General features: G+C 40.6%; 1 protein-coding gene across 10 annotated transcripts in view; it reads left to right on the forward strand.

Moving 5' to 3' along the window:
• The window catches only part of SH3PXD2A (SH3 and PX domains 2A), a 395,312-nt gene extending 380,628 nt beyond the window's left edge, over positions 1-14,684 (forward strand). For all 10 annotated transcript variants that reach the window (XM_073354457.1, XM_073354456.1, XM_073354459.1 and 7 more), the window contains one exon: positions 76-14,684. In XM_073354457.1, coding sequence (XP_073210558.1) covers positions 76-1,968 — 1,893 coding nt within the window. In that variant the 3' untranslated portion in view covers positions 1,969-14,684. The remainder of the gene's footprint in view (positions 1-75) is intronic.
• The last annotated feature ends 311 nt before the right edge of the window (positions 14,685-14,995 follow it).

Here is a 14,995-nt window from a genome sequence, read left to right on the forward strand (position 1 = left end):
GCTTGAAAGAAAAAAAAAATCCTAACCCGTTAACTCTCCAAACTAATGGCAGTGTTCATCATCATCGTCTTCTAGGTTATTGATAAGAACTCTGGTGGCTGGTGGTATGTACAGATTGGAGAGAAAGAAGGGTGGGCTCCAGCATCTTACATTGATAAAAGGAAGAAGCCCAATTTAAACAGAAGAACCAGTACTCTAACCCGACCCAAGGTCCCTCCCCCAGCACCTCCCAGTAAACCAAAAGACGTGGAAGAAGGAACTGCTCCTGGGACTGTTTCATCAGGAGAAGTCCAGGACTCCCCACAGAAGCTCAGATATGAAGAACCAGAGTATGATGTGCCTGCCTTTGGCTTTGATGCAGAGTCTGAGGTGAATGAGAGCCATGGAGATGATAGTTCCTTGGAAAAACGTCTGTTTCAGCCACTCAAGCCGTCCCCTGTCTCATCCCTGCAGAGGGCAAAGTTCAGAGTTGGCGAGTCTTCAGAGGATGTTGCTCGTGAAGAAGAGATCATCTATGAAAATGAGGGATTCAGACCTTATGTGGATGACGTTTCGTCATGTAAAGAATCTAGCGGAGATTCGGATTCCCAAAAAAGCTCCTCTCTCTCTCTAATCCGAAGAAACTCTCCATGCTCCAGTTCTCCCAAATCATCGCTCCTGAAGCTCAAATCTGACAAAAGCATTCAGCCTGATCTTGGAAAATGTCACTATTCCAGAAGTGACGAGGTAAAACCCAGATCAGCCTCAGACGTTGGCTTACGTAGCATGCAAAGAACAAGTGCGAAGAAGGAGCCTGGACAGAGCCCCTCAACTAAAGCAAAGCCAATGGTTAGACCTAAACCCTTCCTCAATAAGGCAGATTCTCAGAGCCAAGAAAAAATGGATATCAGCACTTTAAGGCGTCAGCTGAGGCCAACTGGGCAGCTCAGGGGTGGACTTCAAGGTTCGAGAAGTGAAGAGTCTGAAAGCCCTCCACAAATAGCTCCTGAGATCCAAGATGACTCCCTTAGAAGAAGCTCCACAGATCTCATTACATCTCCTTCCCATGCCATTTTCTGCTCTAACCATTCAGCCAAGACAGAACAAGAGAATGAGACAAAATGTTTGTATGTAACCACTGACTCTTACCAAAAGGTTCAGGATTCTGAACTCTGCTTCCCAGCAGGAGTGGAAGTGGAAGTGTTGGAAAAGCAAGCCAGCGGATGGTGGTACATGAAGTATGGAGATATGGAAGGGTGGGCTCCTTCCCACTACCTGGTACTTGCCGATAACCAACGACGAGAAGCCTCAGAGACCGACATCTCGCTGGCCAGGAACAGAAGAAATGAAAGCAAGTCAAATAGTTTGGAGAAAATAGAGAAAAGAGTTCAGGCTTTGAACACCATCAACCAGAGCAAAAGAGCAATGCCCCCCATTCCAAGCAAGCCCCCTGGTGGCTTTTCCAAAACTTCAGGGGCGGTGAAAATGAGGAATGGAGTGAGACAGTTAGCAGTGAGGCCACAGTCTGTATTCGTTTCCCCACCCCCAAAGGATAATAACCTATCATGCTCCCTGCGCAGGAACGAATCCTTAACTACTACAGACCACCTAAGGGCTGTCCGCCGGAATTCCTCTTTCAGCAGTGCACGATCACAGCCCGGTGACTCGAAGGCAAAGCAGGCTGATCAATCAGGCATAGAGGGATTGGAGACAACCTGCAATCTATCCACTCAGCGCAATGGAATCCCAGTGTCCACCGTCCGGCCAAAGCCCCTTGAAAAATCCCAGTTCATCCACAACAACCTCAAGGATATCTATGTTTCCATTGCAGACTATGAGGGGGATGAGGAGACGGCAGGGTTTCAGGAAGGTGTCTGCATGGAGGTTCTGGAAAGAAACCCAAATGGTTGGTGGTACTGTCAGATCATGGATGGTGGGAAACCATTTAAAGGCTGGGTGCCCTCAAATTATTTGGAGAAAAAAAATTAATGTTGCAATATCTTTAAATTCCCTAATTTATACTGTTCCTGCTGTGTACATCTGAAAAAAAATGCTACACCCACAAAATTTTTTTCCCGTGCTCTAGTTTGTGCAAAGGGACTGACTGATTAAGCTATGCTGTGTTTTCAGAGCTTTATGGGATTAACATGGCCTGAAGGAATTTAAGCAAAGAAAAAGAAGATACAGCTTAGTCAAATGCCCCTTTTTGGGAAGCTGTTGTTAATCTGTGTGTAACAGGGTATGATATCTCATGTTTCCTGTTGCTAATGGTAGGAAACCAAATGTGTGCCTTTGCGAGAGATACAAACTGATGCATCCACTTGAGGAAATCGTTGGGGGGAGTTTAGTGCCAAACTTAAACATTTTAGAATCTCTGCTTCCTCTCATCTCCACATGGAATATCCAGAAGTTTTGAATGTGTTTTCACAACTTTTAAGTGTGCAAAGTGAGTTGGAATTTGATTCTAAAATACAGAGGAGAACCCCAGCCCTTTCTAGAAGCTCAGATTTTTCACTCTTCTCAACAGTCAGTTTCAGCGTTGGAGCCTTTTCATCGTGGAGAGATTTGGTCTCTGACTTCAACCGCGGTTTGTCATTATTACTAAACCTCAGAAATTACATTCAGGAGGCATTGGGGTTTTTTTGTGTTTGTTTTTGGGGTTTTTTTGCTGCCTTTTGTTCTCTCTCTGGGCTCTTGAGCTGAGACTCCAGGTGTTCTTATGGCCTGTAGGGCTACCAGGTGCTTGCAAACACACCACAAAAACAAACCTATGGACACAATTTTGTGAACAATGATTACTTTAAATACTCCTTGTTTAGTTCAGTGTGGCGACTCCTGTCAGGAGATCCAGGTTGATTCTCTTTCCTGAGCTGGGTTTTTCCAAATTGTCACAATTTTTAAATATTCAAAATACCCCTGCGGCCTCAAAGAAGAAAAGCAATCAAATGTGTTACTCCTGTTTTCACTGTCCGATACAAATTGGGAGCACATTCACAGGACCCACAAAGCTGTAAGTTAGAAACAGCCATAACCTGTTGCAGCATCAGTGTTTACAAAGGGAGCGGTGGAGAAGCCATTGAATTCAGTCTGCACAATTTTAATTTGTATATTTTGGGGAGTTGTTTTTGTGTCTTTCCTGTGCATTCTGGGTACTTTTTTTTTTACCTGTGCATTGGTTTACCAAAAAAGCCTTTTTTTTTTTTTCCTTTAAGTGAAAACTAAAGTAGGAGTCAATTTTGTGATTGGATTCCCACTTGAATCCAAAAAGTACATTTGTACTGCAAAGAACACATGGGATTTTCAAGCTCAGAGAGAGATCTAATAACAAAGCAATTAGGGCTACAATGTGACTAACCAAAAAGCTGCCTCTCCCCCTCCTCCCCCCCACTTTTCCTTCATGTTATTTAAAACTGTAATGCTTTAAAACGTGACACATGGGTGGTGGGGCGGGGAATATACAACCATTTGGAAAGGGCATGGATTACAGACATGTTCCTGAGGTAGCCAGCTATTGTACTGTAAGCATCAGCCACTATAAATCCATACTGTACTTGAGAAAGTCTTGCTTTTAGCAGTTTAATGGGCTCGTTAAGCATTTAAGTGACGATCAATATCCAGTTTCTTTAAATAAGAGGCAGCATTTTTGTGTCCTGTTTTAAAGGGGAAAAGTCAATTATTTCACTGCTGGTGTATTACACATATTGATAAAAGCCCTTTTATTTTCCAGCCAAACTTCATGCCAATTATCATTTGGCATTGGGAAGATAAAGGGTCTGATGATTTAGTTAGCTGGAACCCAACCTGATGTGAGGCCTAAAATAGCACAGTATTGAGTGTGTTATAGGGAGTGTTTTCTCTGCCAAAAAAAAAAAAAATACACAATTTAAAAGTTGTTCTCGTCTTTATTTTTTTGTGATTTGGGGTTTTTTAACTAATCACCACGAAAACTTCGAGGGAAAGAGGCCTACAGTTGACATGACTGACGCCCATTTGCTAGCTGAAAAACCATTACGTTGCAATCAAAGTCTGTGAATGGAGTTCTGTTGAAACAGTTATGTCCACGAGTAATGGTGGGGGCAGATGTTCTCAGATCCAACGTAAGTTGTGACGGGGAGGTGTATCTACACTACAGCCCAGATCAAAATGTGTAGAGTCCTCTCTCTACCTTACGTTTTACTATATATATGTATATACCCAGTTAACCACATCTTACTGGATGTCTGTCTGAGGCGCTGCAGTCCCATCTCTCATGCTTCTGTCCATTTTTAGTTGTACTAATATGGTAGCAGTCATTAAAGACTGCTGGAGCTGTTGTGAGATTATAATAGAAGTATTCTATTCTTCTGCTGGACAGTATTAAATAGAGCAATACATAGTTATCTGCTAGATTGCAGTACTAACAGTAGTGACTTAGTGACTTGTGTAATGTTATTTTGATTTACTTTAACAATAATGATGCGGAAGTGGTTCATTATTTTGAATTAATGCACTTTAACAATAAAAAATCCAAAATGGAAGTCAACACAGCAAACTAAGTGCATTATTTAAAGGTGCAGTATATAATTGTTCATTTTTTAAAAAAGCATGTATTTATTAAAATTAATTTATAATTATTTAAAAATATGCTAAAATTTTGTTTTGACAGCACTTTCATGCTGTCATCTCCTGAGGAGACAAAAAACACAGCTCCCAATACTTCTGCATTGAGCCACTGAACTCTCAAAATACAGAACAGCATGACTTGAGTTCTTGCCAAGAGAAAGAGACACATTTCTGATTAGAGAGCAATTTAGGAATATTCAGATTGTATCCAACAAAGGAAAGGCCACAGATGCAAAGAATCTCTGAGTGGGAGGAGACCTCTGGTGGGGCCATTGGAGCCTGCACTGGGACTGGATTGATTTCATTAACCCTAATTTTCCCCTTTCTGTGTGGGTGGCAGGATAGCTTTGAACACCTCCTCGAGCCTGGGCCCTGAATGAGGTTGTGGAATTACTGAGGTGATCAAACCCCGCTGTGACCTGGTGGTACTTACAGGCTCAGGCCATTGGAATCGGGGCCATTGTTAAACTTTGTAACTAAAGTCATTGTGTCGCATTCCTCCCTCTCTGCCAGTACACTAAATACTTCCCACTGCACCTTAAACCAGAGTTGCTTGTTCTGTCCTAATTGAGGGACTTGGTTTGGTCTTTGTCTTTGTGGGTACGTTGTGCCCAGCCAGTTATCAACAGCACAGTGGGCTGTGGTGTAGAATCTTTGACATCAACAAGGTACAAAAAAATATCAGTACCTGCAAACGCTGGTGTCTTGCGCGGGTCTTCTCAAGCATCAGTTCTGCTCAGCAACAACTGATGATGATTACTCCTGTGAAGCTTCTTTCAGATTTCATAGGAGAAGGCAGAGCTGAGCAGGTCAGATTCTGTGTAACACAGCCCCCGCCCCGTAAAAACTACACACACGTATGCCCAACAGAATGGAAAGTGACAGATGCACTTGAATCTAAATGAGAGAGTTTGTGGCTCAGAAATGAATCTGAGCCACATAAACGTCAGATCCAGATTACCCGCTATTCAGGAATGACCAGATCTAGGCTTCACTTGAATTCAATGGTTGTGTCATAATTTTCAGGTTAAAAGGATGTTTTACAAAAGCAACAACGTTAGTCTAAGTACTGTTGTCACCAAACTTCCCTCCCCCACTTTAAGAACACTGGACCTGAAAGAAATTAGAGAAAGATGTGTCGAGTTATATATTTGATGACAGCACTTTTTGTGTAGTCAGATTCACTGTTTCCCTGTGTAGCCAACTATTTTCCCCTCATGGTTAAGATCTTTCATAAAGTGACAGAGGAAGGAAGCTCTCCCTGCCCCCCCCCCCAAAAAAAAAAAAAAAAAAAAGGAAAATTTGATTGTAAAACAAAAACTGCCAGCGTGACTTGGGGAAGACGAAGGAAGAGTTCATGGCCCTTTAATTTTTTTTATTGAATTTACCAAAACTGACACTGTGACACTGAACAATTTTTAAATGTATATGTGAACCTCACTTTATAACAGTAAATACATAATTCCCTAGTGGTGGTTTAAAAAAACTTGAAGCAAGTTTAAAAAAAAAAAAAGTCTGGAGAGCTACTGAAGTATTTTGTGGAGTCAGAGTGCCCTCTTGTGGTAGGAGGAGATGAGTGCTGCCATTCTATTGAGCTAAATGATTGCTTTGATCATGCAGCCATGCTTTCCAAAAAGTGATACGTGGAAATTGAACCCCCAAAAGTCCAAAATGCAGTTCAATTATACCAAATTTACAAATGTGAAATGTTTTGTCTTGCTGTATACTGCAACTTTAATAATAATGAGCACTTCTGAGTTCGTTATTGAGGTTTATATAATGCCTGAAAAGCTTTCTTAATCCCCAAAAGAATTTTTCCAAATTAACATTTTTAAAAAAAATTTTAGCCTTACCCACGTAAAGGTAGTTCCTATTAATTGGCTTAACCTTTATGCCTTGCAAAATGTGCATTTAATATAAATATACCTGATTGATTTTGTTTGTAAAACCCAATCTCAATGCAAAAGACGTTAAATATAAACTACCTGGTATTTTAACTGATACTTATTCATATGTATTGACTGCAAGTCGTCTTTTTAAAAAAAAAAAAAAAAAAGTGTACCCATAGTTTGAATTTTAGCAAGGATTCGATAACTAAAGGCCAAACTTTGCTCATAGTTGAACTGGTGTAAATGGCATTGCTCCATATTTACACTGGCATAACTAAAATCAGAATGTGGGCCTCAAATGATTCCTTCTATAGCAATGCTATAGTTCTTGACGAAGGCATTATATAATTTGTTTTAATCACTTTCAGATCTTAGTGCAGCATATGTTATTGTAATATATATTCATTGCTTTCCTCAGTTAAAAAGAAAGTTACTGCTTTTATCATTTAGGAGAAACACAAGGGAATTTGGTAAAGCATTCATTATGTTCATGTTACTCGTATTAACAGAGTAGAATGTATACTGTTTAATTTTAGGCCTTTTTAGGCAGCTTTTTAATAATTCGTATTTTGCTGTGTTGTATCTTACTAATGTTTTTATTACATTTTCCCCCCAAATACTCTGCATTCTCAAGAAAAAAAAATCCAATGAGTGGATAAGTGCAATATTCACAGAATAAACAGGCCCCTCATCCAGGACTTGGAGTGGAGCGCACAGTGTGAAACATCTGTAATTTTAAGTCATGCACTCTTAAGAAAACTTTGGAAGAATCGGAAGGGTGGGGGGGTCAGTTGGAAGGAAATACAACTCGGGTACATATGGATTGTTGACTGTTTGTTTTTTTATAGAATGACTGTTTCAAAAGCAAAACACCTATTAGCAAAAATGCAGGGATTATACGTGCATGTTGCAAGAGCTATGGATGGAATATGCAAGAATGCCCTTAATTAGGCATGATACCTGTATTGCCCTTTAAACACATCCTTGTATCATCTATGCCTGATCTTTCTCTTTTTCCAGTACATATTTTTTTCAGCAAATTCCCCATGCTAAACTTCAGAATTTATGGTAATTTAGAAAGGGATAAAATTTTTCATGGTTTAGGCCTAGGTTCCAATAGTCTCCTGTCCTTTGTGTTTATTAATAGGGCCGTGTGACTTGCAAAAATTTCTTCTCCCTTCTTATGAAATTCCACAGGGAGATTGTTGCATTGAAACAGGAAAGTTCACATTTTGATTTCCTATTCTGATGTGCAAAAATAAAATCCGTTTGGACAAATTAATAATTTTTGGATCTTAAATTTTGACACGCTTCCTTTTTGAAATTTCCAATTCAAGTTTTCAATCTGGGGGACTATTTTGGGTGGCAAGTGAACTCACTTTCACCCAAAATAGCTCTAGTTTCAAATAAGCTGCAAAATTTTATATCTTTGCAAAACTTGATTATTTTCACTAAGTTCAAATGAAATGCGAAAACCAGAGCTTCGCGCTCTCAGACTTCAGTGAACATATTTCATGTTGTCCAGGTTAATACGCTTGGGGGAATTGCACTGCAGCTTAGTCTCTCCCCCTCACCCCCCCACCCCCGTTCACTGTTGCCCTGCTGTTACTTAAGCTCTTCTCAGAAGCTTGTCATGTTGTAGGCGAGTCCTTTGCATTTAAACAGCAAAACTGAGCTCAGCTAACCATCTCCTTCCAGATTCCTGTAGGTATCTTCTTTCAGGACAGGAACTAAGAGCTTAACTGAGTAACCTCATTTCAGTTTATGGGGAGAGCTCTTGAGTCTCCTCTCACCCTTTCTATACATCAAGAGTAACTCCCATGCAGTTACCCTGAAATAAAACCAGTCTAACTAAGAGAGTCAGGCCCGGAGGACGAAGCCTTAATGTAACTCAGCTGTTTTACTTTTTTGGTGGGAATATCTTCCCCAGAACTTCAAAGCAAAATTGAGACTCTGATTCGAAAGAAGTGCTAACAAGATGACATACAATGATCCCCTTCGCAGGTGGTTGTAGTTAACACTTGAATGTCGACTGGAGTTCTGCTGCTAGTGGCTGGTGTCCTCTCCCCTTAGAAATCCAGGCGACTGACTGACTGCTGGAGAAGGGGTTGCTGTATATAACTTTAGCATTTAATAGGTACGGATTGGATGACCTGAGAACAAACGTGTGTCTGTGTAAATTATTTGACATTTTTGTTTTAGGTTTTTGGTGGCGGCAGAGAGAGAAACAAGGCAGATGTTTGGAGAGCTTGTCTTTTAAATGTTTCATGGCCCTGGCGTCCATGTCACAGTGCCTGTGTTTTGTCTCTGTCGTCCATCTATACATCTCAGTATTTGTTTTGTTTAATTATAATCTCCGGATCACGTACTGTACACAGGGCCTGATCATGAGTTCACTGGAGCTCACGGGAGTCTTTTCATTGACTTCAGAAGGCTTGGGATCAGGCCTATAGGTTCCTGTTTTTCCACCTCCTCAGACCCAACTTGTAACCAAATGCCGAGACTTCTGTAGAACAGGTGTCCATAATTGCTACAAAGTTAGATCCCTCATTTTTTTTGGAGGGACTTATGTAAATGTTGTGTGTGTGTCTGTATGCATTTGTATTGTGATTGGGAAATCGTTTTCACTAATATCCTCACTATAGGAGCCCAAGTTCTGCTGTTTTCTGGAGGAAAACTCCTGTTGAAATAAAAAGCCTGCCTATTGGGAATTTTCCCATAGGGACTGTTGGGTCAGGCTGAACATGGGCATAGGCAGAATAAATTGGTCTCTTCCATTTTAGATTCACAGGGCTGGGCTGGTCCCACACAGGGTGTTCATAGTTTGTTCTTGCATTCAGGTAGCTTTAATTCTAGTTGGAGAGTGCAATTTAAATAAATGGTTTTAAAGCTTCACACTGGCGTTTTACAGACCTGTCCTTTTGCAGCATAAGCCACTGCTGTCCTGTGTTGAGACTCCTGTTTGTTACTGAATCAAAACAAGGGTTGAGGGGGGAGGGGGGGAGGGGTTGGGAGAGAATAAGAAGAATAATTTGTTAAGAGACAATAGAGGTAACTGGACAATGGTAGTGGCGGGAAAAAGAGAGGTGAAAAATAAAGATAAAATTTGAACCAGGGATGTTTCTTCTTAAGGCCATAAATTATTGGGTTTGACACTGCAGGTGCTTTCACTTTGTATTTTTTTAAATATATCACTGCTCTGGGTTATACAGTATGATTTATTATTGCCCAATGTTCAGTTTCACACAGCATGATAAAATATGACAACCTCTATCCTGAAGTTCATGATCCGCTGAGGTAAGACAAACGTGTTCTGCATTTGTTTTAATCAAGGAGCCTTGTGCATCTGGGAGATCTAGATAATGTTGAGGTTCATCAGAAGGTCAAAGCTGGCAAGACGGTCTATTCCCAGATCCATTGAGAGCAGCCTTTAACCCGGCAGTCCCTTTTCGTACTATTGTGAAATAGACCTCTGCTAGTGACGCTGCTGGGAAATGTCTGAGGTTTTTATAGCTTGTACATTGTGATCTTGCTCTTCCGATACAGGAGGATTAGCTGGTTACAAAGGTAGCTGCTTCTCTTGTTCTCTTCTCCCTACATAATTAGGGGTGTGAAAACCAGTTGGCATTTGGGAATCTTTCTGAAATCTCTAGAACTTACGCTTCTAATATTTACTTTTAATTTTAGGTTGCCCCAGTTATTTCATCTGTAGCTGTAACTCCTTGACTTCTACAGATCAGTGTAATCTAAAAACTCCTAAGCACTTGGCAGCCTTCACTATGCAAACAGTTAAATTCTTATTTGAAAATTATTCTTGTGCTGTTTCTGCGGTCATCCAGGAAACAAACGGCAAGAACAAATACCCATGAGTCAGTTCAGAACTTGAACTTCAAATGTGCCAAATTATGTTCTGAATCTAGAACTCGCAACATTCAAGTAGGGTCAATTTCTTCCACTCTAGAAGCAGCCATCTTCTTGAACCAAAAAACTCTAATTGTCTCATGAATACATCTTAATAGGGGCAGTTGAAAAAGGAGAATGAAAAACAATATATAAACACAAAGTGATTGGTGGAACGATTGATTACCAATGTTTTTTCTTGTTAAACAACAAATCCAGAAAAGGACCAAGTTACTAATTGTTTCCATTCTCTAGGCAATTTCTCAGTTTTATGAGGTACTGGATAAGCATGCTAAAAAGGGAGGGGGGAATTACTTGTGAATTTGGGTGTAAGGAGTATTTTTGGAAGCATGGTCTGTCTATCACTGCACTTGCTTTTTTCTGTTCTGGGAATCTGAATTGAGAGTTACACGATCTCTGGATTGTGTACAGAGTAGCTGCAGTTTTGTTGGTTGTTTCTTCTGACTTGATTATCCAAGTGTTCAGTCGTTAATTTCTTGTCACTCATCAAAATACTCTCTTCTTATTTTGCAGTTGTTTAATTGCAAACAGCATCTGTTTGTTACCATAGATGGCAATGTTTTGAAGAGGATTAAACCTATAATCCTTCCATTCTCAGGGCTTAAAATTTCGTTTCTACCTAAATGAGTCTCACCAGCAACCTGATCGCCTGCTTGTGTTGACTTTGAGAATTAGGCCAGAATTTTTCGACTTGGGTCCCTAAATCCATATGTAGGTGTCTAAATAAGTGGGCTTGTTTTCAGAAGTACTAAGCATTCCCATTAAAATCAGTAGGAGCTGTGGGAGATCAGTAGTTCTGAAAATCCGGACTCTAATTTGGGTGCCTAAGTGTCTTGATAAATCAAGGCCATAAAGCACATACTTAACTTTAAACATGGGAGTGCTCCGATCGACTTCAGCGTTGCCTAGGCATGTGCTTACATTTGAGTATTCACTTATCCTGTTCAGTCCAGACATAAATGTAGCGTTAGGCATCCAAGTTTGAAAACGTGAGCAAGTCTAAAAGTCCGAACGCGGCGTGGGGCTCCATTGTAAACACCAAGCTGTGGATTTTGTAGGTGGCTGACGTTCTGAATGTGACAATAATTATTGGGCACTGCAGTGTACGGGTCTAGGTTTCCATTGACTGATGGGTGGGAATGTAACCATCTGCGAGAGAGAGGCTTTGAGAGTATGTTGGTGGCAAGAGAGAGAAATGTGTGACTGGTCCTGGTGTGTGGGGTAGAGCTGATTTATTTTTTTTTGTACGTGGAAACAGTTTTGTTTGGAGTTTTCTTGAAGCTGATGTGGTTTCTGTTGCAGTATAAATGAAAGAGAAGAATTGAGACTTTTAAAGAGAGGATGAAGGCGGGAGTTAATTCAGCTTGTTTTGGGAGAGGTGAAGTAAAGTGATGATGGTATTTACTGTTCATTCCCAAGGGAGGAAGAAAAATACAGGAGAAGCCATTCCTCAAGAAATAACGTTGGGCCAGATTCACTGCTGGTCTGTAGTAGCAGAGTTTCACTGCTGGTGAATAATGCCTATTAAGTAATATTTGATCTCTTAATGCCCCATCTTGATCCTATGGAGTTGATGGGTATTTTGATATTGATGTCAGTGGAATTAGCAGTTGCCCCATAATGTTCTGTAGCAGGGGTGGAGCTTGACCTAGAAGTGGTCAGTGCAGTGTTTTATTTTGTTTTGATCACTTGCTGGAGATGGAACTGTTTGTGCAGCAGACCTGCTTCTACAATAGTGACTTGCCAGGTGGAAACAGTTTGCAACACTGTGTCCATTAAATTGATTTCTCAACTGGTAAATCAGTTGTGTGACTTATAGAAAGTACCTCTGCCCCCCACCCCCACCCCACAACACACACACAAAATCCTGTGATTAAATGTACTTCACAGGTGGTGTCACCATTTGCTAACTATGATGATTTTTGAAATGGTCACTGTGAAACACCCTCTCAGTTGCTGTCTGAATTGACAGAAAACTAAAGGTCTATTTGATCAGTCTTCAAGTCTGCCTTTTAAACACCTTGGTATAGAGCACTGAGTTCTGATCAGCAAAGAGAAATTTGTTTTACCTGCAAAGAACAAGGACTGCATCCAAAGTGGAAAATTGACTGTATTTTTTTTTGCCAAGTAAATGTTGTTTCTCTTCCCTCTGTGGTTTAGTGCCGGCCAGTCAGTGAGCATGATGACTGGTTTCAGAGTAACAGCCGTGTTAGTCTGTATTCGCAAAAAGAAAAGGAGTACTTGTGGCACCTTAGAGACTATATTGGTTAGTCTCTAAGGTGCCACAAGTACTCCTTTTCTTTCAGTGAGCATGCTTTATCCAGTGTGATATTCTAATGAGAAGTCATTTAGTTGGTATGGGTCTGATTCTGAACACGTGGATCTCTGCCAGGTAACTCCCACTGAAAGGCATAGTGATATTCTCATTGTTCTGCTCTGGCTGCGAGCAAGGTGGCAATAGCCCTGCCTCTCGTAAAACATGATGCTTGTATAGTCCATGCCCATCAGGTGGCCTTGATTTTTAGCCTTTATTCTTCCTGGCTCACCTTAACTGTCTGAGAGCTGACTTCCTCGTCATTTCTTTACTGGATATGATACAAATCAAGCATATTAACTGCGATTGGAACTATGAGGTTCAAACATTTTTGCAGCTAAGGCTACAGGGTTCAGCCGATCTTCAGGCATGCAACTGGCCTGTGTGAGACTAAGAGGTGCAGTAGATGTAACATTTGCCTCCTTTCTTTTATCAGGTTTTTGATTGTTAGTCACAAGATACATCTTGCCAAGCACTACTTGGCCAATTCCTATTGCAATTCTTTTTGGATAAGCAGTGTTCGTGTGTTCACTTTTCTAGCAGAGTGTCTTCTGGAACAGTCAAGTGAAAATGTGTTTTATTGATTTAACAATTAAAACTCTAGGTGCATTACTTATTAAATGAAGAATATATAAGCCATATTATCTGTCAAAGAGAGTCCAAAACATGCCAGGTGGCAACTATTGTGTATGTGAATACACATGCCAAAAATTTCAGACTGGTGTTGCCTACGGTTAGATTCCTAAATCCATATTTGGCTATCTAATACCAGCTTGATCTTTCAGAGGTGCCGAGCAGCTTCAGCTCCCATTGAACACGAGTTGTAAGTGCTCAGAACCTTTTGAAAATCAGGTTACTTCTATTTAAGAGCCTAAATGCAGGGCCATCAGTCTGAAAATGTTTGTTTTGGCCATAATAATCCTAAAATATGGCAGTCTGGCTTATGGACCCAGATTCCTCCAAGAAATGTCATAAATCAAAATGATCATGTCCTGTACCATAATAGTGCCATCTTTGGCATCTGTGTATTTGATTTTAGTGGAAAGCCCTAAGCCATGCAGCTCCATATTGTGTGTCTATCAAGAATGTCCAGTCAGGGTTTGGAATAAATGATGCCTGATAAACAAATGTCTCCGTCTGAAGTATCTGGGCTAAATCTTCTGAATTGCCCAAAGGAGCCAAACTGTGCTTCTTTTCCAGGCTTCTGCCTCCCTCATCTAGTAACCTGTGCTGTCAGGAGGGATGGCAGGATGCTGATGGAAGAGGAAAACTGCACACCCAAGCTGTTGTCAGCCCTTTATCAGCTAAAGTTTGGAGCGATTTAGGCCATCTGCAGTGTTAGAGCAGAATCAGGACTCGTGGAAAACATTGGTATGTCCTATTGTACAAAGCTACAGACCCTTCTGAGGTTTTGCTTATACTGTCTTGACTTACGGTTATCGTTCGCATGCACTGTTCCATCAGAACAGCAGCCATCTCCACACCCGTGCATGATTAGCAGAGGCTTGTGAGGGACTTCCAAAGTTTTAGGGCTGTCTTCTCAGTTTTACTACAAGTTCTTGCAGTGTGAAACTACAATATTTAATGTCTCAGGCAGAGAGGGCTTGCTAAGTAGACTGTACTTGTGGTCATCTCCCAGTTCATTGATAGCTTGGACCAAAGGTGGTGCTAAATATCTTAATATTTGTAATATTTATGTTGTCTTTAAGTATTTTATCACAAAGATGCAGTGTCCTTTTAAAGAAATCTACCCCTTGGTTTTAGGACCTTGCAAAATCCCTGAGGGACTTTCAGGGGTCAGGGTTGTTGCTTATTAAAATTTGAGCAGGCTTTCTGTATTTTGAGGGCCAGTGGGGGAAAGGATGCTCTGTTTTCAAATGCTTGCAGATTGTAAGATTTGATTTGTGATAATTTTTTTTGTATTTTGTTTACATCTCCTCTTATATGCCCTAAGAACAAAAATAAAGTTTTTTTGACCATTTTGTGTCCCCGATGTGTTCTTCCCCCCCCCATTGCATTTTTGTTGTTACTGAACTCACTGTATTCATGAAAGTAAGGACAAATTTTGCTAATACATTCCTGCAATGGCAAAACCTGGTCTATTTCCGACTTGAGTAGATAGTAGGTTGGCTTGTGATATTGACAGTCCCAGCAGTTTGGTGATGTGAAGTTGCCACTATTCTTCCTTTTCCTCATCTTTAGACTGTCTCCTTCCTGACCCACTAATGGAAATTTCACCTCACCTTTTGACCTCAATAGTAGTTTCAAACACAAAAGCCTTTGAATGTGG

Source organism: Lepidochelys kempii, chromosome 7, assembly GCF_965140265.1.
Source record: "Lepidochelys kempii isolate rLepKem1 chromosome 7, rLepKem1.hap2, whole genome shotgun sequence".
Classification (NCBI taxonomy): domain Eukaryota; kingdom Metazoa; phylum Chordata; order Testudines; family Cheloniidae; genus Lepidochelys; species Lepidochelys kempii.